The following is a 26530-nucleotide window of genomic DNA, read 5'->3' as shown; positions in this document are numbered from 1 at the left end:
CAAGCGTGCTGAGCAATATTCACTGCACTGGCCAAGGCATCCCAATATGATATGTGAATGATGTGAGTTTACCTGATTTTGAGTTTTTAGTCCACAATTTGCTGACAGAATTATTTTCTAAGCATGACTTGACTTTACATCCGAATTGTTACAAAATAGGACAAACTATTCGTAAATCAGATATTTCTACTCTTATAAAATTATCCTGTTACCAGCTTGGAGAAATCACCCCTGGTTTTCTGAGAGGGCATTTGTTATACACAAGGATTTAAAAGAAGTAAATATATACAATTTACAAATTCTGGTGAGACTCATATCCCTTTATTTTACTCCTTGATAGTGGACTCTACCTTATTCCTTTCTTTGCTTCCCTTCTCTTCCACAAAACATACCCTGTGGCTTTCCCAGAATGGATATTTCATGGATATTTATAGATGATAAATATTGTTCTGCTAAAATAGTAAATTATACATTTGCAACAAAGTGTAAATCACAACTTAATGCATTGGCTGACTCCTGTTTCGTGCTTATGAACCTAAAACCACTCCTTAGGCTGACACATGTGTACTGGGTAGACGGATGGAATTCTGGGCCATGAAATAACCCCAACAAGGGACAAAGGACCTTGTTTTGGGTAGTAACAGCATAAGGTAAGGTTTTCTAGACAAGGTAAAATGCTGTTCACGTGTTTAAAGTAGAAAACCAGCTCAATTTGCTCTGTTTCATTCACCCTTTCGAGTCATTTGTGGAAAGCTATCAGACAAAACCACACTCCTATTATCTGGTCTCCTTGCCACATTTTTAACATTCTAATCACAGTGTAGTATTTTATTCATATGCAATTTAAGTCTGGTTAGATGCTTTCTGAACATCTAGTTAAATTCTTAAATTATTTTTCCTTTTATATTTATTAAGTTTCACTTAGTCTACTGAGTTGCCAAAATGACAGCTTTGGTCCTTTAATCAATTAAGCAGGGCCTGATGGCTTTGTTTTCAAGCACAGAGTCTCCTGCAGAAGCCCCTGTCCAGTAATGGAACCGAACTGCCCTGCAGATGAACTTCTTTGCTTAACAGGAACTTGGGATGTCTGTCAGTGACCCGTGGATGAGCACCTGGGATCCAGTTCAAGTTCAGCCTCTCAAATGTTTCCACTTGGCAAACCACGCAGAAGAACAAGGTTGTGATAAACTTATTTTGAAAACAACTTTATTCTCTCTCTATAAGCTACTCTTTCTCCTGGGTACTGAGAAGCTTCCAAAATGTTCCAGGTTTACAGGAAGAGTGGATTTCTAACACGGACTGTGTAGAATGGTTTTCCTTTGTGTCCTGTAAAGTATTACAATGTACAAGTTCCTATTCTATCTTATTCTTATCATTCAATTGGCAAGGCCTTTCTAAGAATCTGACAGTGGATTTTTTTTTTTTTTTTTTTTTGCGGTACGCGGGCCTCTCACTGTTGTGGCCTCTCCCGTTGTGGAGCACAGGCTCCGGACACGCAGGCCCAGCGGCCATGGCTCACGGGCCCAGCCACTCCGCAGCATATGGGATCTTCCCGGACCGGGACACGAACCCGCGTCCCCTGCATCGGCAGGCGGACTCTCAACCACTGCGCCACCAGGGAAGCCTGACAGTGGATTTTTTAGTAGAGGTTATCAGAAAGGTTTTGGCTATGAAATAAACATATACACACAGAAATGTGTGTATATATGTGTGAAATATATATAATTAAGTATGCATGAAATTCATATGTTTATATACATACGCATACATGTGTGCACATACATACATACTTATATTTGGAGAAAAAAATATTTTAACTCAAATAGGAAAAACTTAGCAGAAGTAATTAAGGAACTATCCTGGTTTGCAGAGTCCATCACGTAGACAAAAGGGGACTATGTATTTGCATGAGAAAGGCTTCTTTCTTTCAACCAGCTGAAGTGATATTTCTTTCTTCTCCCTGAGGATGTTTCTTCAATACTTTGTGGGAAAGAACTTATACACAGAAACAAAACTAAATAAAATTTACACTGCTTACAAGAATAATCTCAGTTAGAACCATATATTTCTCTACTCAAATGAGTATGAAACTGTTGACAGATTTTGACATTACTTTAAATGTTTTCCACCCCATCTGCAGAAATGTTTATTCTGTATTGTTTTCATCAGTTCACGAGTTGTTATATACGTTTGTACATATATTATCTATGCATTGAACACTTTGTATGGGCAAAGTTGCATATTTCTTACTATTTTTTTCTAACACAACATATCTCAGGTGTTAGTGTTGCTATCTCCATTGAAAGGAACATGGAGCTTAGAGGACATTGCTAAGTTTACCCAGTTAATATTTGAAGAATTGAGATGAGAATTCAGTTTTGCTCGACTCCTAATCTTAGGACATTTCCATGAAAAACATTTTCCTTGAGCCAGCTGACAAAGACGCAAAAGATATTTGGAAGGAGGTCCAGCTGAGCAGATTTAGGAGATAAAAAATTGCAGCATTTCATTAATTATGCTTCTATCTCTCATCCAACTGTGAAGCGCACAACTTAAAACACCAGTCCCGTGTCAGTTGACCAATATGAGCTACAGGCAATTCCTAACCTCAGCCTCAGGATTGCCACACTCTGTTCACCAGTTAATACAATTTATAATGTTTAGGAGAGTCTTTGGCTATGAAAGGAGCAGAATAAACTGCGACTATAGAACAGTGTGGTGACAGCCTAAATGGAAAGCACGCGAGTTTGCATGATAAAGACTCAAGTGAAATAATGTGTAATTGCTGGGAGATCGGTCCTCCTAAAGCAAGTTGAATCTATTCATTTTTCTTTTTCTGTCCAAAGTGTGTAGTCTTAGCAAATTTCATTTATCCTTTGTACTAGCATCCCTCTTCTGCTGCTCTCCATTTTCTGTTCTCTAATCATGACCAAAGAAACAACATATTATTCTTAGTATCTGCCTATTTGGTGGAATATGCCTATGATTCAAATGCAACCCACTCTTCGTTTAAACTACCACTTAAAAAGACAGTGGGAACTCAATAAAAATACTTGGAAAGACACCATCAAAAGGGTGTAGTGGAAGGGACCTGGTAGAGGGAAAATATCAATTCTCTTCCTCATCTTCTTCACGAAGTATGATGTTTAAGTGTGGTAATCAGAATAGGTTAGGTCAGGCTGAGGTAACAATGCTAAAATTTTGGGGACTTGAAACAAAGGAAGTATATTTCTTGCTTACACTCCATATCCACTGCAGGTAGGCAATGATGCTGGGCTCATTATAGTCACACAGAGACAAAGGCTGGTAGATCAGCCCCCTCAAATGTGCACAACACCGTAGGAGGGAAAAAGCATTCTTAAGGTTCTGTACCTGGCATTTGAATACTTCAGCTTGGAAGTGACACTTATCACTTCTGCTCCCACCTCATTGGCCAGAATTAGTCACATGGTTCTGTCTACAGAAGAGACTCATGGGTACAACCCTACTGGTACCCAGAAGTGGTAAGCTAGAGATGTTTAGTCAACAGAAGGGATGGTTACCATGCAAAGAACACAGTCAACATCTAAACAATGTTTAATGAGACCAGTAGAGGAAAACAGACTCTCAGATCATTAGAATGGAGTGTCAAACATTGAAACACAAAGAAAGAAAAGTTTAAGGACAACACAGCAGTTGGTAATTTATGAAACATGAAACCCAAAGAAGTGGTACAAAGTGAAACTACAGATTCAAAATGGGCTTTGGCAGATTTATCCATGGCAAAGCTACATTGGGCCAAACAACGAATGCTTATCTCTGAAGTTGGGAGGAGGGATGCAAACCCTACTGAACATAAATAGCATTCTGGTGCCATGTTTAGAGGGAGACTTGCTTGGGATGACCTTGCAACTGACCCAGTCAGTCAATCCTGATCATGTTAAGTTATGAAGGCCCCCTCAAAGAGTAGTTGAGTGATATTACTTTTGGAATCAACAGAGAAAGATCTTTCTCAATTCATATAGCATGACTTCTGGAATAAAACTTGGAGTAAGCAATGGAGCCAAACATGAATTCTATTTAAAAATTCTCTGTTTTGTTAGCACGACAGAATCAGTTTGATTAAAGTGCCTAAGAAGTTTTTCCTGGATGACATAATGAAGAAATAATTCGTCCATATTCACTCCTTTCCCTGGGACTCTCCAACACCAGCTCTAAGCTTCTCTTTTTCTCCTTTTGCCATATTCCTTTGGCTCAACTCTTACCTGCTGTTTCAATTACAGTTTCCTGTTTTAGTGACCTTCCTTGTGAACTCCAAAATATTTCTTCAATTCCTCGCTTTAAAAAATCTGAACAGGGCAGACTGAGTATAAAGAAAATAGTCTGAGATGATTTATTACATTTCATAATGAATCTTTAATTTCTAAAAATGTTGCCAATAGACTGCTCCATTTCCAGAGGCACCTTTCCTTTCCCTGTCTTTTGGATTCTGCATCTGTCAAATGTACATGGTAACACAAACAACCGAAGAGGAAATTCCTTGTTGGTGGTTGACATTTTGTCCTTAGTCTTTTTGTTCCTTTTAAATGCGCTCATGCCCTTTAAGGATTCAGCAAGACAACACCACGTAGGCTCCCTATCTCCCCAACACAGCATCACACCCAGAGCATGATGGAAGGTCCTTCCTCCTTCCAGGAGAGGTAGATACAAATCTGAGGACTCAGAGAGATGCCTGGGAGTACAGTGGTGGAGGGGGTATGGTTTGCTCCACACCTGAGCAGCTGGCTTCAGGGTAGCCCTATCCCTGATGAGGCCAGCTAAGGGCAAGTGAGACTTTTCTCACTCTCTGGAGATGTGAAGTAAAGAGTGGTGGAACCCTCCCAGACAGAGGTCACTTGATTAACCCAGCCCAATGTTATCTGGATAACAAGGTCAAGTACTTCTCACTGTGAGGAATTTTCAATTTATTTCACAGACAAGCTGGTTCCAACTAAGCCAGCATCTCTCCTCCCTGGGAACATTATTAGAAGAAGTTGAGGGAGGAGAGCCCAGAGCCCTTTGCTGGGGCCCTGCCCTCACAGTCTTCAGGGTCCATCTGGTCGGGGTCCCACTCATTCCCCTGCTGGGAGTTCTGTGCAGTATCTTTACAAGAAAGGGGCCAGAGTATTAACAGGGGGGATAAAGTCAGCTCTTCCCAAGTTCCATCTGGGATTCAGAGTGCAGCCTTTAAAGGAGTGGGGTCCTTTCTGTTGTTTGGTTTTATTTTGCATTCAGTTGAAATTTCTATGTCATTTATGACAGAGGAAGTCAGTTGCTTTTGCCTGCCTCCCGTTCCTTCTCCTTCCCCCACATTTTTCTTTAAGGAACCATATCCTTATTTATTCTTTGCCCATTTGGTTTAGGAAGGGCTCCCTAAACTCCTGATCCAGGGAGGGTATAAAACACCGAGTTGTCACTAATGGAGCTCTAGTCTTCTGATTACCAGGCTAGTTAAGACATGCCCACTTCAGCCAAGTTGAGTCAGTGAGAATTATCACCCTGGGCTCTTGGGGTGCACTCAGGGGAGAGGCAATGTCTTTTGAATGGGGCTGATAGGATGACTAAATAAAAGACTGGGGCTTCCTGTGGCCATTCTTGTCTTCCTATGCGTTGGCTTCATTCTCAGGCAGACTTCCCATGTGGTAGCAACGAAAAGAGATGGAGAAAGAGGGAGAGAGGAAGACAGGGGAGTAATCTGGTGACGCTTCCTCTCTGAGTTCATCCACGCCTGAACTGTATCCTTGGACTTCCCAACTAAAGAAGCTCATCACTTCACCTTTTCCCCTTAAATGTTTGAATAGAATATATGTTCACTGCATCAGGAAAAAAAACCCTGCAAAAACCCAAAGTAAAACATCTCTTGTTCATTTCTGGGTACAACAGGCTTGGTATCTTGGGGGGTCCGCAGAAGTCAAGTGGTACCCAAAGACACATCTGCAGCATGGCAGAGCAAGGGGACTGCTAGGCTTGAGAGTTAGTTGCAGAAACAGAACCAGAAACTCATTTTCCTTGAAGAGTTGTGTCTCCTCAGGCAATTCACAGCTCCCTGTTGGGGCCTGAATTTCTTCATTTTAGAGTGACTGAGTCAGAGAGAAAGATTAAAGGACCCCTCTTAGGACAAAACCTGTAGGATTCCTGTGGGCAGCCCCTATTTTGTTGGTTCTCGACACAAGGCTTAATTTCTATGTTGATTTCATAACTGCACTTATTAATCGGGGTAATGATACTCTCCACAAGACACTGATTTCTTATGTACTTGGTTTGGCATTTGGTTGGCCACTGTATTTAGTTTGAGTTCCGGGTAAGGCTGCTACACTGGCAATTCCCTTAACCAGAGTTACAATCTCTCACTTGGTACTCTGTTTTCCCTTAATGCCATCCATCTGCATGATAACTTAGATGAGTCATCCTCTCTCCAGTTTACTCATTCAAGCATGTTCTTTCTGTTTCCTGTTGTCCTTGTTCTCTTGTGCAATTTCATTCATTAATCTTTTTCTCCTTATTGTCACCATCCTCTTTCTTCCAATACATGTCCTGGATGAAACTAGTCTTTAATACTCTTAACTTTTCTTTTTTTTTGCATTTCTCATATACTCTCCTCCTATCACAAAATGTCCATAAATGTAACCAACATCTATTTACCACTTACTGAGTATCTACTATAGGTCAAGGGCTTTGCTGTATCATTTCTTTAATGACCTCTCAAACACCTTCTGAGATGGGTATTATAGATTATGTGATTTGGGCTGAATTACTTAACTTTTCTGAATATTTGTCCTCTATAGGATATACACAATGAATACAAGAGCTGAAGCTAGAAACCTGGTTTATGTTTCTCCAAACCTGTGGTCTTTCTAATAAAATGTCTGGACTCCCTACATGTGTACCAAATGTTAAGTCCCACAGCTTTCACAGAAGCCAAGCCAGCTGCCTTTAGATCTCCAATTAAATGGCTCATCAATACCTGATACCAGGCTGCCTCAGGGACAATTACTCAGGTCTCCGAGAGTGTCCCTGGAGGAGCCACTCAGACAAGACCGAATAAAGAGAAAGAAGAACTCTAGGGAAAATAGACAGTCAAAGCAAGATACACAAGTAAACCAAGTTTCAGAGAACACACCCCTCTTCTTCCCACATTTCCTCTCAAGGAAACATCTAGAAAATGTATTTTAGAGAAAAAATGAAAAGTATGAGACATAGGGATGCACAGATGATGTGGTAACTGGGGAATTAGCTGGCTTTAAAACCGGACTCTTCCACATCGAGGAGACTATATTCTGGATTTCATGCACAATCCGTAAGATTTCCAGAGGAGGAATAATTATAAGCGTCCCTACCTACATGCCTTGGATAGCGATCTACCTCCCCTCTAGGTCTCATGAGCAGTGTGGTGATAAGAAATAATCCATTCTTTCTCCCACTGAATTGCAGGTGCAGAGAATAATTTGTCAAGTACAGTGGGAAGTCTAGAGCTAGGGCTGAGCAAAGTCAGATGTAGGTCTCATGGGTTCCCTGCTGCCCGACCCCTAACTACAGTTCACTAGGAGACGGGGTTCAGTGGGGCTTTCCTTGACAGCCCAGTTATTCAATTACTTGCACATGGAAAACAATAGAGAGGTGAGTCTTTTGCCAAGTGAAAAAGCGGCAGTTAAAAGGCGGGTGTGCCCACAGGTAGGCCAGCCTATAATTTGGGGTTGTTAATAAGGCTATTATAGGAGGTTCTCAAGCCATCTTGGAGACTAGAGATCATGGGACTAGATTATAGATTTATTCTAAGTAAACTGAAAAGCTCCAAGTACTGGAAGGGAGAAAGCCAATATTTACTTAGTGTCTGAGAGGAATCCTATTTTTTTTTTTTTTTTTTTTTTTTTGTGGCGGTACGCAGGCCTCTCACTGTTGTGGCCTCTCCCATTGCGGAGCACAGGCTCCGGACGCACAGGCTCGGCGGCCATAGCTCACGGGTCCAGCCGCTCCACGGCATGTGGGATCTTCCCGGACCGGGGCATGAACCCATGTCCCCTGCATCGGCAGGTGGACTCTTAACCACTGTGCCACCAGGGAAGCCCCAGGAATCCTATTTTTAATCTATCTGCCAGAAAGAATTGAGAAACCAAAATCATGTAGTTTTTAACAGGAGAACCAGACCAAGACTGATCATTTTAACTGAATGGGTGAAGAATAAGAACAACAATAACATCATCATAGTAATAATCTTCACTATAGACATTGGATAATCTTTTGAAGTTAAAAGGAAGGAAGGGAGGAAAAAAGACCTAAGGGAGCAGAAGAGAGAGAAACAGACACAGACACACACACAGACACACACACACACACACAGACACCCTAATACTTCAGAGGTGGTGGAGATGAGGAGAGAGTAGACCCCACGTAGCCAGGAGAGGTGCTTGGAGCCAATATCACTCATTTATTATAAGCTCAAATCAGGTCATCTTAGTATGGTGGTGATTCATGATTTGTATGAAAGTTGTACCTTTTTAAAAAGATACATCATTTGATTCTGATGGTACTCCTGTGATGTAAGTGTGTGAGGTAAGATATAAATGGATTTGACTTCTATGTCTTGTGTAGCCTCTTGCTTTTTTGCCCCACCTAATATCTTGGACAGTTTGTCACATCAGTACACAAAGATTTATCTCATTCATCGTAGACACTGTAGAGTATCCCACAGCGTGGGATAGACTCTGAGTGATTTAGCCACTGATGACAATACACACTCTTGCACATATTTTTTGGTGAAGCTGTAGTTAAATCACCAGATTATGTTCCTCAACAGAGGACAGGAAAGTGGAAGACTCCACAAACAGCTGGCACCCTTGCTTCCAAGTGGAGATTCCCCAGAACTGCTGTCGTGGTCAGACACTAGCAGGGTTGTGGCTCAGACTGCTGGGAGAAGCTGAAATGTCACCTGAGGACTCACCTGCTCCAGGTCCTCGGCTGACCTTTTGTTTTCTCCTGTGGGATCCTGATAGGGCAAGACAAAGAGCTCGGCAGCGGTGGGTAAGCCAGGGAGCACCGCCACCAAGATGTGCTGGCCCGGAACCGCGGTGGCCTGAGGGAGAGACACAGAGGCGCGTGTGAGTCCTGCAGGAAAGCTGATGAGAAGGGATCAAGTGTTCAGCAGAGAGTCGGGTGGGGGGAAGAAGACACAAAGGTGTGGAGGTAGGGTGGGAAAGTAGGGTCCTGGGTGCACCAGTTGGGGAGGGATGTGAGAGACACCACTGGGTACAAGTCAGACTCTGAGGTCTGGTCCTAGCTCCATCCCCGTGACACCTGAAACACTTTGCATCTCCTCAAGTTAAAAAGTGGGAATAATAGCAGTACCTGTCTTGTATAAGTAAGTGGACCTTGCCAGTGAGAAGGCCGTCACCTACTGAGCTTTATCTTCTGCCCCTCATGCCTTAACACTTTCTAACCTAGCTTCCTTCTTCCTCAAAGCATTAGAGTTATTCTCCAGACTGACCAGGCATACCTCCATCACCTAACCTAACCCCAGACCACAGCCCCCAGGCGTCTGCTGAGTTCTCCACAGCGTCAGACCCTGATGACCATCCCGTTCCAGGAAGCACTCTCAGCCCTTCACTCTGCTGCACGGAATCTTCTATTAAAATCATAGATATCACTCACTCAAGAACTTCCTCTTTCCTGAGCCCACTCTCTAGATGGTTCTAGAATCCACGGCTAAAATCCTGGCTTCTCTCTCCAGGGGCCAAGTCAGAACGTCATTTGGTTGTTTTATGAGAACGTCTCATATTCACCCCGGAAATCTTCATTCTGCACGTGGACGACCGGAGCCACTCCTTTCCCAGATACCCTAGCTGGGAGCCTTATCTCACGTCCAGCACCACACTCTCCTTTCCATGTCCTATCTAATCAGTCTATGAGACCTTGACAAGTCACCCTCCACACGAACGATCCTATTGGTTCCTTCCTGTTTAAATGCCCCCCCCCCGTTAATATAATTCAGCCTTTACACTTTCTCCCTTCAAGTTTTACAACAGCCTTCGCATCTCCAGCAGACAGGCTACTACTTCCAGATTTATCTTCCTACAGTCCAAAGCAGATTGTGTTTCCATGTCCAAATTCATGCACAAATTTCCACTGCCAACTGGGTTAAATATCTATTCAAAGCCTGCAATATGGTCCCACCTTTCCTTCCTAAACTAATTACCCACAACTCATAATGTCATCTTACGCTTAGCCAAATAGACTCACGTACAATTTCTCAGTATTCCAGCCTTTTCTTGCAAATGTTTTTGTGCATGCCATCTCCCCCAGAATGTCTTTTCTATACATTTGCTGCTAGAACATTACTTCTCCTTCATGAGCCCTCGTAAAGTTCACTTATTTCAGAGTATTTTTCATGATTTCCCAATTAGATGATTGTTGGTTTCTGAAATCTACATTTATATTTTTTTCAAAGTAGCAGGAAATTCCATTTATTGGGTCCTTACCATGTGTCTGGCATTGTGCTAAGCAACTTCTTAATATAATGTAATGCGACACCCCACAGCGACTCTTTGGAGCAAGTGTTATTATGCCTCTCTGTACAGGTGAAGACAGATCACGGGTTGGGAGTCTTCAGGAAGCTGGCTCTGAGTTTAGTGCATAGGGTGTTTATTAGGGGACATTCTTGGAATCAACATCTATAGGAGCGAAGGCCAGGAAGCAGGAATGGACAGAGGGAGAAGCTGAGCTGTGAAAAAGGCCAACAACAGCCTCAGAAGATCCTGTAAGGAGTGAGAATGGCCCTTCAGATTTGTCTGAGGTTGAGCTGAGTGGCCAGGCCTTTATACAACCGCGTCATTGGACATGAGCCACTCCAAAAGGGACATGACATGGGGAAGGCCGCTGAAGCCTCTGCCCACAGCACTCCCAGCAGCTAAGATAACAGTCTTTCCCTGAATGGGGATCTGGGAGGGGCATCCCTATTTCTGCTACAGGACAGACAGTAGATGGAGGAAAGTTCAACATTGGCTCAGGGTCATCTAGGTAGTGAGTAGTGACACTTAGTTTGAAACCTTGGTCGGACCATAATGCCTCTGTCCTGAACCAGCGCTCTCCTGCCTTCCTTCTCCTGACACTTATCACAAAGCAGCTCCTATCCCGGCTGATATCATACTGTTTTACGGCCGTCCTAGATTTTTTTTTGTGTGTGTGTGTGTGTGTGTGTGTGTTACGCGGGCCTCTCACTGTTGTGGCCCCTCCCGTTGCGGAGCACAGGCTCCAGACGCGCAGGCTCAGCGGCCATGGCTCACGGGCCCAGCCGCTCCGCGGCATGTGGGATCTTCCTGGACCGGGGCACGAACCCGTGTCTCCTACATCGGCAAGGGGACTCTCAACCACTGCGCCACCAGGGAAGCCCCGTCCTAGATTTTAAACTCAAAGCTTATGTCTAAACCATCCTCGTTATCAACAAAACTGTTTACTGAATGACATTCAATTAAAGATTCCATTGCAAAATGTCAAAAGAAAAATCCCAACCGATGAGGAAAACGCAGTCGATTTTATATCAAATTCTGTTACAGAATGAATAGGAAGAAAACTATAAATAAGTTGACTGCCGGCTGTACCTCTTATAGAGCTTATTAGGGGACACTTGGCAATAGGGTACTTCAGAACTTAAAGAAGTGGCCAAGTGTAATTACTGATCTCAAAGATAGGGTGGGGCGCTAGGAACCAGGGCTGGCTCAGCTGCCTCTTAGGAGTGGGTAACAAAGGAGCCTTTAAAGCTCCCTCCACCCCATCACCCCTTATCCTGAGGGCTGTTGAGCCAACCTGTTTGTTCTCCATTTAGCTGATTATGCTATACAGTGGCCTAGAAATATTAATGAGCAGTCATTTCTAGCCTACTGGACAGCTGGTGGAAAGGTGGAGGCCCAGGGCATCTGATCCCTAGACAATTAACGGGAAGAGAAATCAGCCTGGAAAACATCACTGCTGAGCTAATGCCTGGTTGATAAACCACCTGGGGGTGTTGGATAGCTGCCTCGGAGATCTGCAGGGACATGGACCTCTAGAATGCCGCAGACTGAAGGAGGTGAGCTGTGGGTTCACTGAAGGGTGTAAGTCATCTCTCTCGGGCAGCAGAGGAGAGAAACCAGTTGTCACACCAGGGACAAACAGCTCCAAAGGAAAAAGGGCCTGTTCCAGTTGGGCCTGTGGTCTGGTAGCTGCAGCCCCTGGTGGCCATAATGTTTAGCCACCAATAACGTCATGGATGCTGAGTCATTAAGAAAGATAAAGGTGAGATGGCATTTACCCAGAGGCACAGAAGATAACTCTCTCCACCCCACTATTCCATTTATTCCTGTCTCTCTATGTAACAAGACAAAGGATAGCAGCAGAGTGGAGTGGTAATCAAGATTCAAACCTTGATGGTCTGACTCCAGAGCCTGATTTCAAACTATACAGCATTGGGCAAGTTATCTGCCTCTAAATTCAGTTTTCTCACTTGTAAAGTGGGAATAATTATTCTATCTACATCATAAGCTAGGGGTTTTGTGATTAAATGTGTTTAAAAATGCACAACACTGAGAAGAGTTTCTGGAATATTGTAAGTGCTAAATAAATATCAACAAAGATAATGGTATGAGTACGGAGAAGGCCAGCTCTTTGCCAAAAGGCTGGATGCGAGATCTGTTTTCTGAGCAGGGGTTACCTGAATGCCTTTGTCTCTCCTTATCCCTTTGGGTCACGAGACACCATGTGTTGGGTGCAGGAAAGAATGTATAACTAATCCTAAATTGACTTTTCTTTCGTGCTAAGAATAGACTTTAGGGAAAAGTCATCTCTGATTTTCTGGGTTTGTGCAATAAATCGAAGCAGCTCCGCGAGCAGATATCCCATTCCTCTGACTGTTCGTGGAAGTGGAGTATGCAGGGGGGAATGTGCCTAGAAGAGGGTGTCTTGTCAAATTGTAGGTGACCTTTGCTCAGAGAGGGATGAACCACACCACCTTGTTACTCTCCCAGGCACCAGATGAGGCTATGCTTCACATGTGAAAACCCAGACACGGGATTCAGATCCTTCGCTTGTTTTGTAGCTCTGTCACTTATTAGCTGTGAGGCTTTACACAAGTTATTTAACTTCTCTGAACCTCAACTGCCTAATCTGCAAATGAAGACAATAATACTTTCCCTTTTTTTAAGCATCTTTTAGGTCCCCCCCCCCTTTTTTTTTTTTGGCCATGCTACATGGCTTGCAGGATCTCAGTTCCCCAACCAGGAAACGAACCTGGGCCATGTAAGTGGAAGAGCTGAATCCTAACCATTAGACCACCAGGGAACTCCCAATAATACTTTCCTCTTGGGGCTGTCGTGGGAGAGAAATGCCATTAAAAGAACAGGGACATAGTAAGATGACTACCCTCCTGTGCTGAGGGTTCACTGTGCTGTTGTGCTGGACATTCGTGAAGCTGGAACCCAGGCTGCTCTTACCAACTGTATCCATGCTGTGCCAGTATGATGCACAGGAGCTGTTTTTACATGTACCAATGGCTAATCATGAACTCTGCCACGTGACTGTCACATATTTCCAGGGTCGTCGTCTCTAAGCAGAACAAGCGTTTCACAAGGGGTAAGGACCCCCGATTACTCAATTTCATTTCCCCCCATAGCACCTGTGACGTGTCTGCACACATGGGGCTCAGCTTTGCAGGTATCAGACAGATGATACCCACTTCCCCTGGCCTCCGGCTCTTTCCTGCCATTTATTTGAGCAAGGGTCCCCTCTCCATGAAGCTCGGTAAAGACAGAGAGGAGAAGGGTCTGGGACATAGGAGTTGTTTGCACTCACCTCCACCAGGGACTTTTTGATGACTCGGCTGATGTCTCTCCTCCACTCAGGGATGTCCGGGTTGTAGTCGTCCAGGTTTGGAGAAAAGGACAGGCGAAGAGATCGGAATTCCTCTGGAAATACAACAGTAGGGGGATTCCTATAAGTCAGATAGGTCTCTCAAGAAGTCTGTTGTACTTTATATTTTATGCAAAGCCCTAATGGAGGGTCCTTTTCCTTCATACTCAACAGAGAGACCTTACTACAAGGCAAGTTCAATATCCCATCCCTCTTACCTCTCAGCTCCTTTTCCAGACCAAAGCCCTGGTCTGTGGCCCATGCTTAGCTCCACAGCCTTGTGCATTGTTCCCAGTTCTAGCCCCTGCACTCCTGGACACTAATTGTGCACACCTGAAGTGCCCTGACAGCATCGCAGGTTTATGTCTCTGGGTCTTTTTGCACACGCTGCCCCTTGCCTAGAATGCCCCATCCTTCTCACCTTCTATGCACACAACATTCAAGCTCTAGTTCAAGCATTTACTGACTGAATAATCTCCCCCACCATATTTTGATTTTCTTTCTTCTGGTACAACTGTGTTGGGCACATACCTTCATTATCATTACATCATAATAATTATTATATGATTATATAATTATAGTCATCATTGTAGTCATTCTACTGCTAAATTCTGTTTGTATGGAAGTTTCATTTAAAGGAATTTTCAGGTCTTTAATTCAAGGGTTTTGTTAGTTGGCACAGTAGCCCCTGAGTTAACCTTGGGCATCCAGGAAGTAGATGGAATTATAAAAGCAAGGATTTTGTGCAGAAATAAAAGAATTCTCTTGTCTGTAAGAGAATATGGGGAGGAAGTCAGAGGAGCTTGAAGCACCGCCAGACCGTGATGCATACATAACACTTAGTGCAAGAGCGGGAGGAAGGTTTGGCGAGGCTGATGGGAAGTCCACGAGCCAAAGTCAGCCAGAGGAGCCCCACGTCCCAGGAATGGGTTCGCCCTAGTATTCCTGCCGCACTCAGTCACTGGCTGGCTGGCACGGCCTTGGCCCTAGCACGATGATGAGTTTCAGAGCACAGCCCTGGGGGGTCTTAGCACAGGGTATACTCAGATCACATCGCTCCCCTGAGATCTGCTGGAGCCTCCACATTGCATTTTGAATAAGATTCCGATTCATATCATGGCCTTCATAGTCTCACACAATCCAGTGCCGACCTTCCCTCCTGTCTCATGTCCCTTAGGCTGCCCTGCACTCCACGACCCCGTCCTTCCCTGTGTTCCTCAATATGCCATGTTCCTTCCCATGTTAGCACACCTCCAAGTCCCAGATGACAGCCTTCTCAGCTCCTTTTCAGCCTTCAGTCTCTCCTGGGAGAAACCCCTCCCACCAGCAACCTCAGGTATCCTCCCTTTCACCAAATCTAACACCTTTCACCATATGACCCTATTTGTCTTCTTTATTCTTCTTGCCTTTAAAATTATTTTGTTTTGGGGGGTAAGCGGGGGAGGGACAAATTGGGAGATTGGGATTGACCTACACAAACTACTATATATACAATAGATAACTAATAAGGACCTACTGTCTGGCACAGGGAACTTTACTCAATATTCTGTAATGACCTATATGGGAAAAGAATCTAAAAAAGAGTGGAGATATATATATATCTGATTCACTTTGCTGTACACCTGAAACTAACACAACACTGTAAATCAACTATACTCCAATAAAAATATAAATAAATAAATAATGTGGTTTTTTTACTGTCTGTCTCCCACAAAAGAATATTAGTTCAATGAGGACGGGGGCACTGTGTTCCTGGCCCTTTGGGACAGTGCCCAGTTCATGTTAGATCTTCAATGACTAGGAGTCATTTAATTAATAAGTTTGTTGAATAAATAAATGCATAAATATCAGTGGAGGCTCTCCGTAATTTATGCATTTTATTATTCAACAAACATTTCTTTCTTGTTTTAGGCACGTTCTGGTGTTTCACGAGGGGTTTAGCAACATCGGCAATGCCGATGACACGTCCAGGAAACACAAAAACCCACTCGTGCGTTTCCTAACACTGCTAAAGATTTATTAGGCGCAGGCACTGAAGACTCTTACATGATCAGGCCTGTACTTATGGCAGTCAGCTTACTCCCAACATGTATTTTTCAAAGTTTGACTATTTTATGAGTCACTGGCCACCTAGGTGAATATCCCCATTTCAGTTCTGATGGAGAAGAATGAAATGCATACTAATTAGTAGTACGGTAAATGGCAGCCCAAGGAATCACCCACTGAGTCCTAACTTTTCACTTTGAAGATGTATGTGTATGTCATTTTCACTTTCCCCAAACCTCTTAACCAAACTGTGGAGACTTCACCTTAAAAGAAGATATTTATCTTAATAAAAAGACACAAATGAGAAAAATGGTACAGCTCCCTTTGTAATTCCTTAGCATGCTAAACAGCAATGCAGAGAAATGTTATGCCTAAGTTTATTCAACAAATAGGGGATGCGTATGGGAGGACTGAAAAGGGTAAACACCAGTAATATATGTATTTTTTGCAGCTGCTGAGAGATGAAGTCTATACATTTACATTTTATTTTTTGTATTTAAAGGCAAACCTGAGCCCTGAAGCAAATTAAGGAAAACCAAGCAAACTAAATTTTCTTGTCTCCAGTCTCTTGTGTGGCTTTGGGCAGACAATCTTTCCTCTGTCACCTTCCCAAATATGATACCTCCTTCAGTCTGACCATAATGGTCTTAACTTTCCCCTCAGCTTAATTAAACTTTAGACAGGTTTCTTCGGGACTTCAGGCTCTGACCTCCCTTTTCTTAGGGCATCTACTTTAGAAACTTGCAATTGTAAATTCTTCCTCTGCACCTTTGAGATGTAAATCTTCTGCAATCCAGGAATGCCTTTCTCAAGGACCTGGAAGCCATCTCTGAAATGACATACAGATTGCCAACAAACACATGAAAAGATGCTCAACATCACTAATTAACAGAGAAATGCAAATCAAAACCACAATGAGGTATCACTTCACACGGTCAGAATGACCATCATCAAAAAATCTACAAACAATAAATGCTGCAGAGGGTGTGGAGAAAAGGGAGCCCTCCTGCACTGTTGGTGGAAATGTAAATTAATTCAGCCACTATGGAGAACAGTAAGGAGGCTCCTTAAAAAACTAAAAATAGAACTACCATACGACCCAGCAATCCCACTACTGGGCATATACCCTGAGAAAACTATAACTCTAAAATATAGGGGCTTCCCTGGTGGCACAGTGGTTGAGAGTCCGCCTGCCGATGCAGGGGACATGGGTTCGTGCCCCAGTCGGGGAAGATCCCACATGCCGTGGAGCGGCTGGGCCTGTGAGTCATGGCCGCTGAGCCTGCGCGTCCGGAGCCTGTGCTCTGCAACGGGAGAGGCCACAACAGCGACAGGCCCGCGTACCGCAAAAAAAAAAAAAAAAGATACATGTACCACAATGTTCATTGCAGCACTATTTACAATCGCCAGGACGTGGAAGCAACCTAAATGTCCATCGACAGATGAACCAACAAAGAAGATGTGGAATATTACTCAGCCATAAAAAGGAATGAAATTCAGTTATTTGTAATGAGGTGGATGGACCTAGAGTCTGTCATACCGAGTGAAGAGTCAGAAAGAGAAAAACAAATACCGGATGCTAACGCACATATGTGGAATCTAAAAATACGGTACTAATGAACTTTTATTCCTACAGGGCAGGAATAAAGATGCAGATGTAGAGAATGGACTTGAGGACACAGGGTGGGAAGGGGAAGCTGGGACGAAGTGAGAGAGTAGCATTGACATCTATATACACTACCAAATATAAAATGGATGGCCAGTGGGAAGCTGCTGCATAGCACGGGGAGATCAGCTCGATGCTTTGTGACAACCTAGAGGGGTGGGATAGGGAGGGTGGGAGGGACACGTAAGAGGGAGGGGATATGGGGATCTATGTATACGTATAGCTGATTCACTTTGTTGTACTACAGAAACTAACACAACATTGTAAAGTAATTATACTCCAATAAAGATATATATATATGAAGAAAGGAAAGATAGCACCCCTGCCTCTGGGAGGGTAGGAGCCTAAGTTCCCTAAGCACCAATTAGCAAACACCTGTGGCTTAACCACACTGATAATCCCCTCCCCGCAGAGTCCTTTAGCTTATCCCAGAGTTTAAAACTATTCCTGCCATTTGTTTCTGTTGAATTCAATCTTGCCTGTTTAACACCCTGTGATGCAATTTTCCTTTAACAGGTCATGCCTGTCCTTAGAATTTTCTAGTTATATATATGAAACTCTGGACAACCCACCTGACTGAAGATGAATTAAGGATGTTGGATGGCTCAGGAATTTGGTTAGAGGAGGAAGAGACCACTCTCCCTGCTCAAACTTTTAGTTAAGAAATGCTTTTTAATGAAGAGAACCCCTATGATGGGGAATGACCCACTCCCGATGATGACTTTAGAAGGATTTTAGGAAGAGGAAGAACTATGCATAGCAAGGGATAGAAGGTTTCTATGAAACTAGATTCAGAATTATATGTATCAGATTATTCAGATTATATTTATCCCCATATTTTGTCACTTGTATAACAGGGATAATCGTAGCATATTTCTCATAAGTCTGTTCAGAGGATTCAATAAAACAGATCATATATATCAAATGCTTAGAACAGATGCTGATAAAGGATCCATCAACATTAATTTCTACCACTACCATCATCATCATCATTATTATCATTAGATCTGTTACTGAATAGCAGAATGACTTTAAGCCAGTAGTTTCCCATTTTGGGGCCACAATTTCCTAACTGTGGAATAATGGGTTGGACTAGGTAAGTCCAAAGACCTTCTAGATTTAAAGTTCTGTCTGTGGTTCTAATGAGGAGATAGCTGTTGGACTAATGGGTCAGTGTCCATTAGTGACACTGGTGAAATCCAGGAGGGAGAGAGGAAAGAGAGCATCCGATGGAAAAGACATGAGAGCCAAACGTGTAGGGTAATTTCGGAGCATGGGCCCTGGGTCTAGAAGGGGTGGGCTGGAAGCTCAGCTCCACCACTTACTAGCTGGGGCAAGTTATTTACCTCTCTGAAAAAAATGAGACTAATAATATTGGCTACCCTGCACTATGATTGTTATGAGAATTAAATGCATTTCCAGAGCATAGAAAGGAGATGGAGAGGAAAGAGAAACAAAAGCTCTCCTCCATTAGGGCCACCTGGCTAAGAGGTCGCCTCGCTGATGGGACCTTGTAGGAAAACCACAGCCCTGGTTTACTTTCACTTACTGTTGGGGCTTATCAAGTCTCTTCAGGAAGGGGAGAGGGAGGAAACATTATGTAATCTAACAGGCAGCCATGCAAGAGGAAGAGTATCCTCAGACACATTCAAAGTTGCTTACAAATTACTTTCTGAATTTGAAGGTCAAGTTAGCAAGATGAGAAACGAAAAACAGAACCTGCATCAGAATCAATTAATTCTGGAACTGGAACAATGGATATTGTTTGGACCACGAGCTAGTGTGTGTCTCTGTCTCTGTCTCTCCATCCCTCTCAACCTCTGTCTCACCTTCCCTCCCTCCCTCCCCTGAGCCTCTCTCTTGCCCTCTCTCTGCACAGCATTTATTTCCCCATCTATCTCCTTTTAAATTCTTGCTTTTTAAATTTTAATTTTCTGGGATGCATTAGTACCGCTTTCATATTAACAATAAAAGTTCATATTTTTACCATCTACTAAAGCACTTAGTGCAGATCCATCTGACTATCTTTCTATGCAGAAAAAAAATTACCAAAATGAGATCAATTTGTATAAACTGTTTTCCACCAAGGTTTCCACCTTTTCCATTTCAGTAAATTTTCATTCCATGTAACACCTTGACCACATTCAATTTCCCCAATTGGTTACCACATTTCTGTACAGCTGTTTGTTCAAACTAATATCTAGTCTACAATGATGCACATGTGCTTGTTATGACCCTTTCTTCACTTTTAGACTAGCAGAGTGTTTTATAAATGATACATATTTGCAGAAGAGCTTTTCAGAGCATTTAGACATTGGCAGATTCTTCTTAATGATCAAGACTCTTGAAGTTGAACTTTAAAAATAAAAGCCTCAATATTAACCACTTTTTTTTATAATAGGTTTTAGCTCTTTGAATACCACCAAAATACCAAATGGAATGAATCAGTCTTACACATAATGAAACTCACTCTTCTCTACCTAAGGTAGGTGGGCGTACAGTCGTTCTATGGGCACCAAAGCCAGTTTGAAAAAAAAAAGCAATAAACCCTCTTGCGGTTTTGTGACCACTATGTTGCTGGCGAACCGTATCTTCCCCAGAGGAGGAGATGAGCATTGACTCAGCTCTTTCTCAACCACTACCCTCTGTTCCCTGGGAAGATTCATAGCGAGGATGGCTTCTGGCACCAAGGTACCAAAGCACCTCATCTGAGGGATGGATGAGGGCAGTGATGGATCAGCAGACAGACCACTCACCGTACACTGCGATGGTCTTCGTGTCCTGCAGGATGGCATTCCCAGCTGAGACTTGCACTGTGATGGTGTTCATCCCTTCAGAAGTAAACTTGAATGATATGCTTCCCTCCAAGGTGATCAGGGGCTAAAACAAATGAGGCCACAGAGTGAAGGGACAGCTGTTCAATTACAGATGAGATAGGCACCAGCTCTGAGCCACTGACAAGCTCTTTAAATCAGCGGAAGCTCTTTCTGAGGCATTCCGTGTGACTAACTCCACCTATGCCTCCCCATCACCTCAAGTTCAGGCCAGAAAGGGACTATTAGAGACATGATGCCAAGAAACTCTACTCATTCTTTGTGAATTTGACACCTCCTTTCTGCTATCATCCTGATTCGGGGCTGGGGAGATCCATAGGTCTTACTTGCTGGTGGGACACATCTCTCTTTGTTGATAACCTACTTGTATCAAGCAAATCCCTTAATCTGAGGCAATATTAAAGAGGGGGTTCATATTAATCCAGATTTAAGCAGTAGTCACTGAAAGTCTACAAGGTGCCAGTGCTCCTCTAAAGGGTGTACTATGTATATAAAATTACAGTGGAACACAGCAACTATGGACACCAAACTACACTAGTTAGACAGGTGTGGCCTTGTGTAGCTCGGCTTCCTCTGAGAAGCCGTATCAGCAGTTTCCTGGAAGGAGCTGCTATGGAAACATGTACTAATTGGACAGTGGTTTGAGGACTCAAAAAAGAAAAAGAAAGACTTGGAGCAGTGCCTGTAATGCAATTAGATACCGGGGTCCTAGAGGGAAAAGATTATTAGCCTACTGACCTCCCTCGACTAACTCCCCACAAACATTTCATTCCTGTCTTTCCTTAATTAATTTACAAATCAAAATTCATTTAACTCCCTGTGTAGCAGAGGGTAGACTAAAGCCCAGCATAAAAATTCTACTTGAGTCTGGGCTCTATATCCAATGCAACCCATCTACAGGCAGTTTCAGAACCCAGGCAAGGGGGAAAACACATGCTCAAAGTCTGAAAGTTCTTAACATGCAAGCTATGCGTGGAAGATTGGAGTGAACTTACCCACCACCTTCAGAGGCGGTGAAAAAGCAGTGACTCAAGGGGCCATGTATATGGTTGAAAGAAGTTGGAAACTTCTGTCTGAGGAAAGGAAAACCCTTAGAAATCTGAGCCATGTGGCTGACAGGGTCTTGGTGCTCTGGCCGGGTGTCAGGCCTGAGCCTCTGAGGTGGGAGAGCCGAGTTCAGGACACTGGACCACCAGAGACCTCCTGGCTCCACGTAACATCAATTGGTGAGAGCTCTCCAAGAGATCTCTGTCTCACTGCTAAGACCCAGCTCCACTCAATGACCAGCAAGCTACAGTGCTGGACACCCCATGCTAAACAACTAGCTAGACAGGAACACAACCCCATCCATTAGCAGAGAGGCTGTCTAAAATCATACTAAGTTCACAGACACCCAAAAACACACCACCAGATGCAGTCCTGCCCACCAGAAAGACAAGATCCAGCCTCATCCACCAGAACACAGGCACCAGTCCCCTCCACCAGGAAGCCTACACAACCCACTGAACCAAGTTTAGCCACTGGGGGCAGACACCAAAAACAACGGGAAATATGAACCTGAAGCCTGAGAAAAGGAGACCCCAAACACAGTAAGTTACGCAAAATGAATAAACAGAAAAACGCAGCAGATAAAGGAGCAAAGTAAAAACCCACTAGAACAAACAAATGAAGAGGAAATAGGCAGTCTACCTGAAAAAGAAGTCAGAGTAATGATAGTAAACATGATCCAAAATCTTGGAAAAGAATGGAGAAAATAAAAGAAACGTTTAACAAGAATCAAGAAGAACTAAAGAGCAAACGAACAATGATGAACAACACAATAAATGAAATTAAAAATTGTCTAGAAGGAATCAATAGCAGAATAACTGAGGCAGAACAGATAAGTGACCTGGAGGATAAAATAGTGGAAATAACTACTGCAGAGCAGAATAAAGAAAAAGAATGAAAAGATTGAGGACAGTCTCTGAGACCTCTGGGACAACATTAAACGCACCAACATTCGAATAATAGGGGTCCCAGAAGAAGAAGAGAAAAAGAAAGGGACTGAGAAAATATTTGAAGAGATTATAGTCGAAAACTTCCCTAATATGGGAAAGAAAATAGTCGATCAACTCCAGGAAGTACAGAGAGTCCTATATAGAATAAATCCAAGGAGAAACATGCCAAGACACATATTAATCAAACTATCAAAAATTAAATACAAAGAAAAAATACTGAAAGCAGCAAGGGAAAAGCAACATATAACATACAAGGGAATCACCATAAGGTTAACAGCTGACCTTTCAGCAGAAACTCTGCAAGCCAGAAGGGAGTGGCAGGACATATTTAAAGTGATGAAAGGGAAAAACCTACAAACAACATTACTCTACCCAGTACAGATGTCATTCAGATTCGAGAGAGAAATTAAAACCTTTACAGACAAGCAAAAGCTAAGAGAATTCAGCACCAACAAACCAGCTTTACAACAAATGCTAAAGGAACTTCTCTGGGAAGGAAACACAAGAGAAGGAAAAGACCTATAATAACAAACCCAAAACAATTGAGAAAATGATAATAGGAACATACATATCGATAATTACCTAACATGTAAATGGTTTAAATACTCCAACCAAAAGACACAGACTGGCTGAATGGATACAAAAACAAGACCTGAATATATGTTGTCCACAAGAGACCTACTTCAGACCTAGGGACACATACAGACTGAAAGTGAGGGGATGGAAAAAGATATTCCATGCAAATGGAAATCAAAAGAAAGCTGGAGCAGCAATTCTCATATCAGACAAAATAGACTTTAAAATAAAGACTATTACAAGAGACAAAGAAGGACACTACATAATGATCAAGGGATCGATCCAAGAAGAAGATATAACAATTGTAAATATTTATGCACCCAACACGAGCACCTCAGTATATAAGGCAAATGCTAAGAGCCATAAAAGGGGAAATCGACAGTAACACAATAATAGTAGGGGACTTTAACACCCCACTTTCACCAATGGACTGATCATCCAAATGAAAATAAATAAGGAAACACAAGCTTTAAATCATACATTAAACAAGATGGACTTAATTGATATTTATAGGACATTCCATCCAAAAACAACAGAATACACTTTCTTCTCAAATGCTCATGGAAAATTCCCAGGATAGATCATATCTCGGGTCACAAATCAAGTCTTGATAAATTAAGAAAATTGAAATTGCATCAAGTATCTTTTCCGACCACAACATTATGAGACTAGATATCAATTACAGGAAAATATCTGTAAAAAATACAAACACATGGAGGCTAAACAATAAACTACTAAATAACCAAGAGATCACTGAAGAAATCAAAGAGGAAATCAAAAAATACCTAGAAACAAATGACAATGAAAACATGACGACCCAAAACCTATGGGATGCAGCTAAAGCAGTTCTAAGAGGGAAGTTTGTAGCAGTACAATCCTACCTCAAGAAACAAGAAACATTTCTAATAAACAACCTAACCTTACACCTAAAGCAATTAGAGAAAGGAGAACAAAAATACCCCAAAGTTAGCAGAAGGAAAGAAGTCATAAATATCAGATCAGAAATAAATGAAAAAGAAATGAAGGAAATGATAGCAAAGATCAATTAAACTAAAAGCTGGTTCTTTGAGAAGATAAACAAAATCAATAAACCATTAGCCAGACTCATCAAGAAAAAAAGGGACAAGATTCAAGTCAATAGAATTAGAAATGAAAAAGGAGAAGTAACAACTGACACTGCAGAAATACGAAGGATCATGAGAGATTACTACAGGCAACTATATGCCAATAAAATGGACAACCTGGAAGAAATGGACAAATTCTTAGAAAAGTATAATCTTCTGAGACTGAACCAGGAAGAAATAGAAAATATAAACAGACCAATCACAAGCACTGAAATTGAAACTGTGATTAAAAATCGCCCAAAAAACAAAAGCCAGGGACCAGATGGATTCACAGGCAAATTCTATCTAACATTTAGAGAAGAGCTAACACCTATCCTTCTCAAAATCTTCCAAAATATAGCAGAGGGAGGAACACTCCCAAACTCATTCTACAAGGCCGCCATCACCCTGATGCCAAAACCAAAGATGTTACAGAAAAAGAAAAATAGAGGCCAATATCACTAATGAACATAGATGTAAAAATCCTCAACAAAATACTAGCAGACAGAATCCAAGAGCACATTAAAAGGATCATACACCATGATCAAGTGGGGTTTATCTCAGGCAAGGAATCTTTGATATATGGAAATCAATCAATATGATACCCTATATTAACAAATTGAAGGATAAAAACCATATGATAATCTCAATAGATGCAGAAAAAGCTTTTGACAAAATTCATCACCAATTTATGATAAAAACTCTCCAGAAAGTAAGCATAGAGGGAACTTATCTCAACATAATAGAGGCCATATATTACAAACCCACAGCCAACATCATTCTCAATGGTGAAAAGCTGAAACCATTTCCACTAAGACGAGGAACAAGACAAGGCTGCCCACTCTCACCACTATTATTCAACAGCAATCAGAGAAGAAAAAGAAATAAAAGGAATCCAAATCAGAAAAGAAGACATAAAACTGTCACTGTTTGAAGATGACATGGTACTATACACAGAGAATCCTAAAGATGCTACCAGAAAACTACTAGAGCTAATCAATGAATTTGGTAAAGTAGCAGGATACAAAATGAATGCACAGAAATCTCTTGCATTCCTATACACGAACAACGAAAAATCAGAAAGAGAAATTAAGGAAACAATCCCATTTACCATTGCAACGCAAAGAATAAAATACCTAGGAATAAACCTACCTAAGGAGACGAAAGACCTGTATGCAGAAAACTATAAGACACTGATGAAAGAAATTATAGATGACAGAACAGATGGAGAGATGTGCCATGTTCTTGGATTGGAAGAATCAACATTGTGAAAATGACTATACTTCCCAAAGCAATCTATAGGTTCAATGCAATCCCTATCAAACTGCCAATGGCATTTTTCACACAACTAGAGCAAAATATTTCACAATTTGTATGGAAACACAAAAGAGCCCGAATAACCAAAGCAATCTTGAGAAAGAAAAATGAAGCTGGAGGGTCTTCCCTGGTGGTGCAGTGGTTGAGAGTCTGCCTGCCGATGCAGGGGACACGGGTTCGTGCCCCGGTCCGGGAGGATCCCACATGCCGCGGAACAGCTGGCCACATGAGCCATGGCCACTGAGCCTGCGCGTCCGGAGCCTGTGCTCCGCAACAGGAGAGGCCACAACAGTGAGAGGCCTGTGTACCGCAAAAAAAAAAAAAAAAAAAAAAAAAAAATCCAAGAATGGGCAGAAGACCTAAATAGACATTTCTCCAAAGAAGATATACAGATTGCCAACAAACACATGAAAGGATGCTCAACATCATTAATCATTAGAGAAATGCAAATCAAAACTACAATGTGTATCACCTCACACCAGTTAGAATAGCCATCATCAAAAAATCTACAAACAATAAATGCTGAAGAGGGTGTGGAGAAAAGGGAACCCTCTTGCACTGTTGGTGGGAATGTAAATTGATACAGCCACTATGGAGAACAGTATGGAGGTTCCTTAAAAAACTACAAATAGAACTACCATATGACCCAGCAATCCCACTACTGGGCATATACCCTGAGAAAACCATAATTCAAAAAGAGTCATGTACCACAGTGCTCATTGCAGCAGTATTTACAATAGCCAGGACATGGACGCAACCTAAGTGTCCATCAACAGATGAATGGATAAAGAAGAAGTGGCACGTATATACAATGGAATATTACTCAGCCATAAAAAGAAACAAAATTGAGTTATCTGTAGTGAGGTGGATGGACCTAGAGACTGTCATACAGTGTGAAGTAAGTCAGAAAGAGAAAAACAAATACCGTATGCTAACACATATATATGGAATCTAAACAAAACAAAAAAAAAACAAAGTGGTTCTGAAGAACCTAGAGGCAGGACAGGAATAAAGACGCAGACGTAGAGAATGGATTTGAGGACACAGGGAGGGGGAAGGGTAAGCTGGGATGAAGTGAGAGAGTGGCATGGACATATATAC

At 42.3% G+C, this 26530-nt stretch overlaps 1 protein-coding gene across 3 annotated transcripts in view; it reads right to left on the bottom strand.

Annotated features, from left to right (window-relative positions):
- SORCS1 (sortilin related VPS10 domain containing receptor 1) overlaps positions 1 to 26530 on the bottom strand; it is a gene marked incomplete at its 5' end in the record, with an annotated part of 555414 nt that overhangs the window by 18647 nt on the left and 510237 nt on the right. For all 3 annotated transcript variants that reach the window (XM_082855012.1, XM_082855013.1, XM_082855011.1), the window contains 3 exons: positions 8957 to 9088; positions 13834 to 13946; positions 20359 to 20482. In XM_082855012.1, coding sequence (XP_082711138.1) covers positions 8957 to 9088; positions 13834 to 13946; positions 20359 to 20482 — 369 coding nt within the window. The remainder of the gene's footprint in view (positions 1 to 8956; positions 9089 to 13833; positions 13947 to 20358; positions 20483 to 26530) is intronic.

This window comes from Leucopleurus acutus (genome assembly GCF_964270905.1).
Source record: "Leucopleurus acutus genome assembly, chromosome: 14".
NCBI lineage: Eukaryota > Metazoa > Chordata > Mammalia > Artiodactyla > Delphinidae > Leucopleurus > Leucopleurus acutus.
Note: the sequence above shows the minus strand (reverse complement) of the source record. Positions and strands in the feature narration are given on the sequence as shown.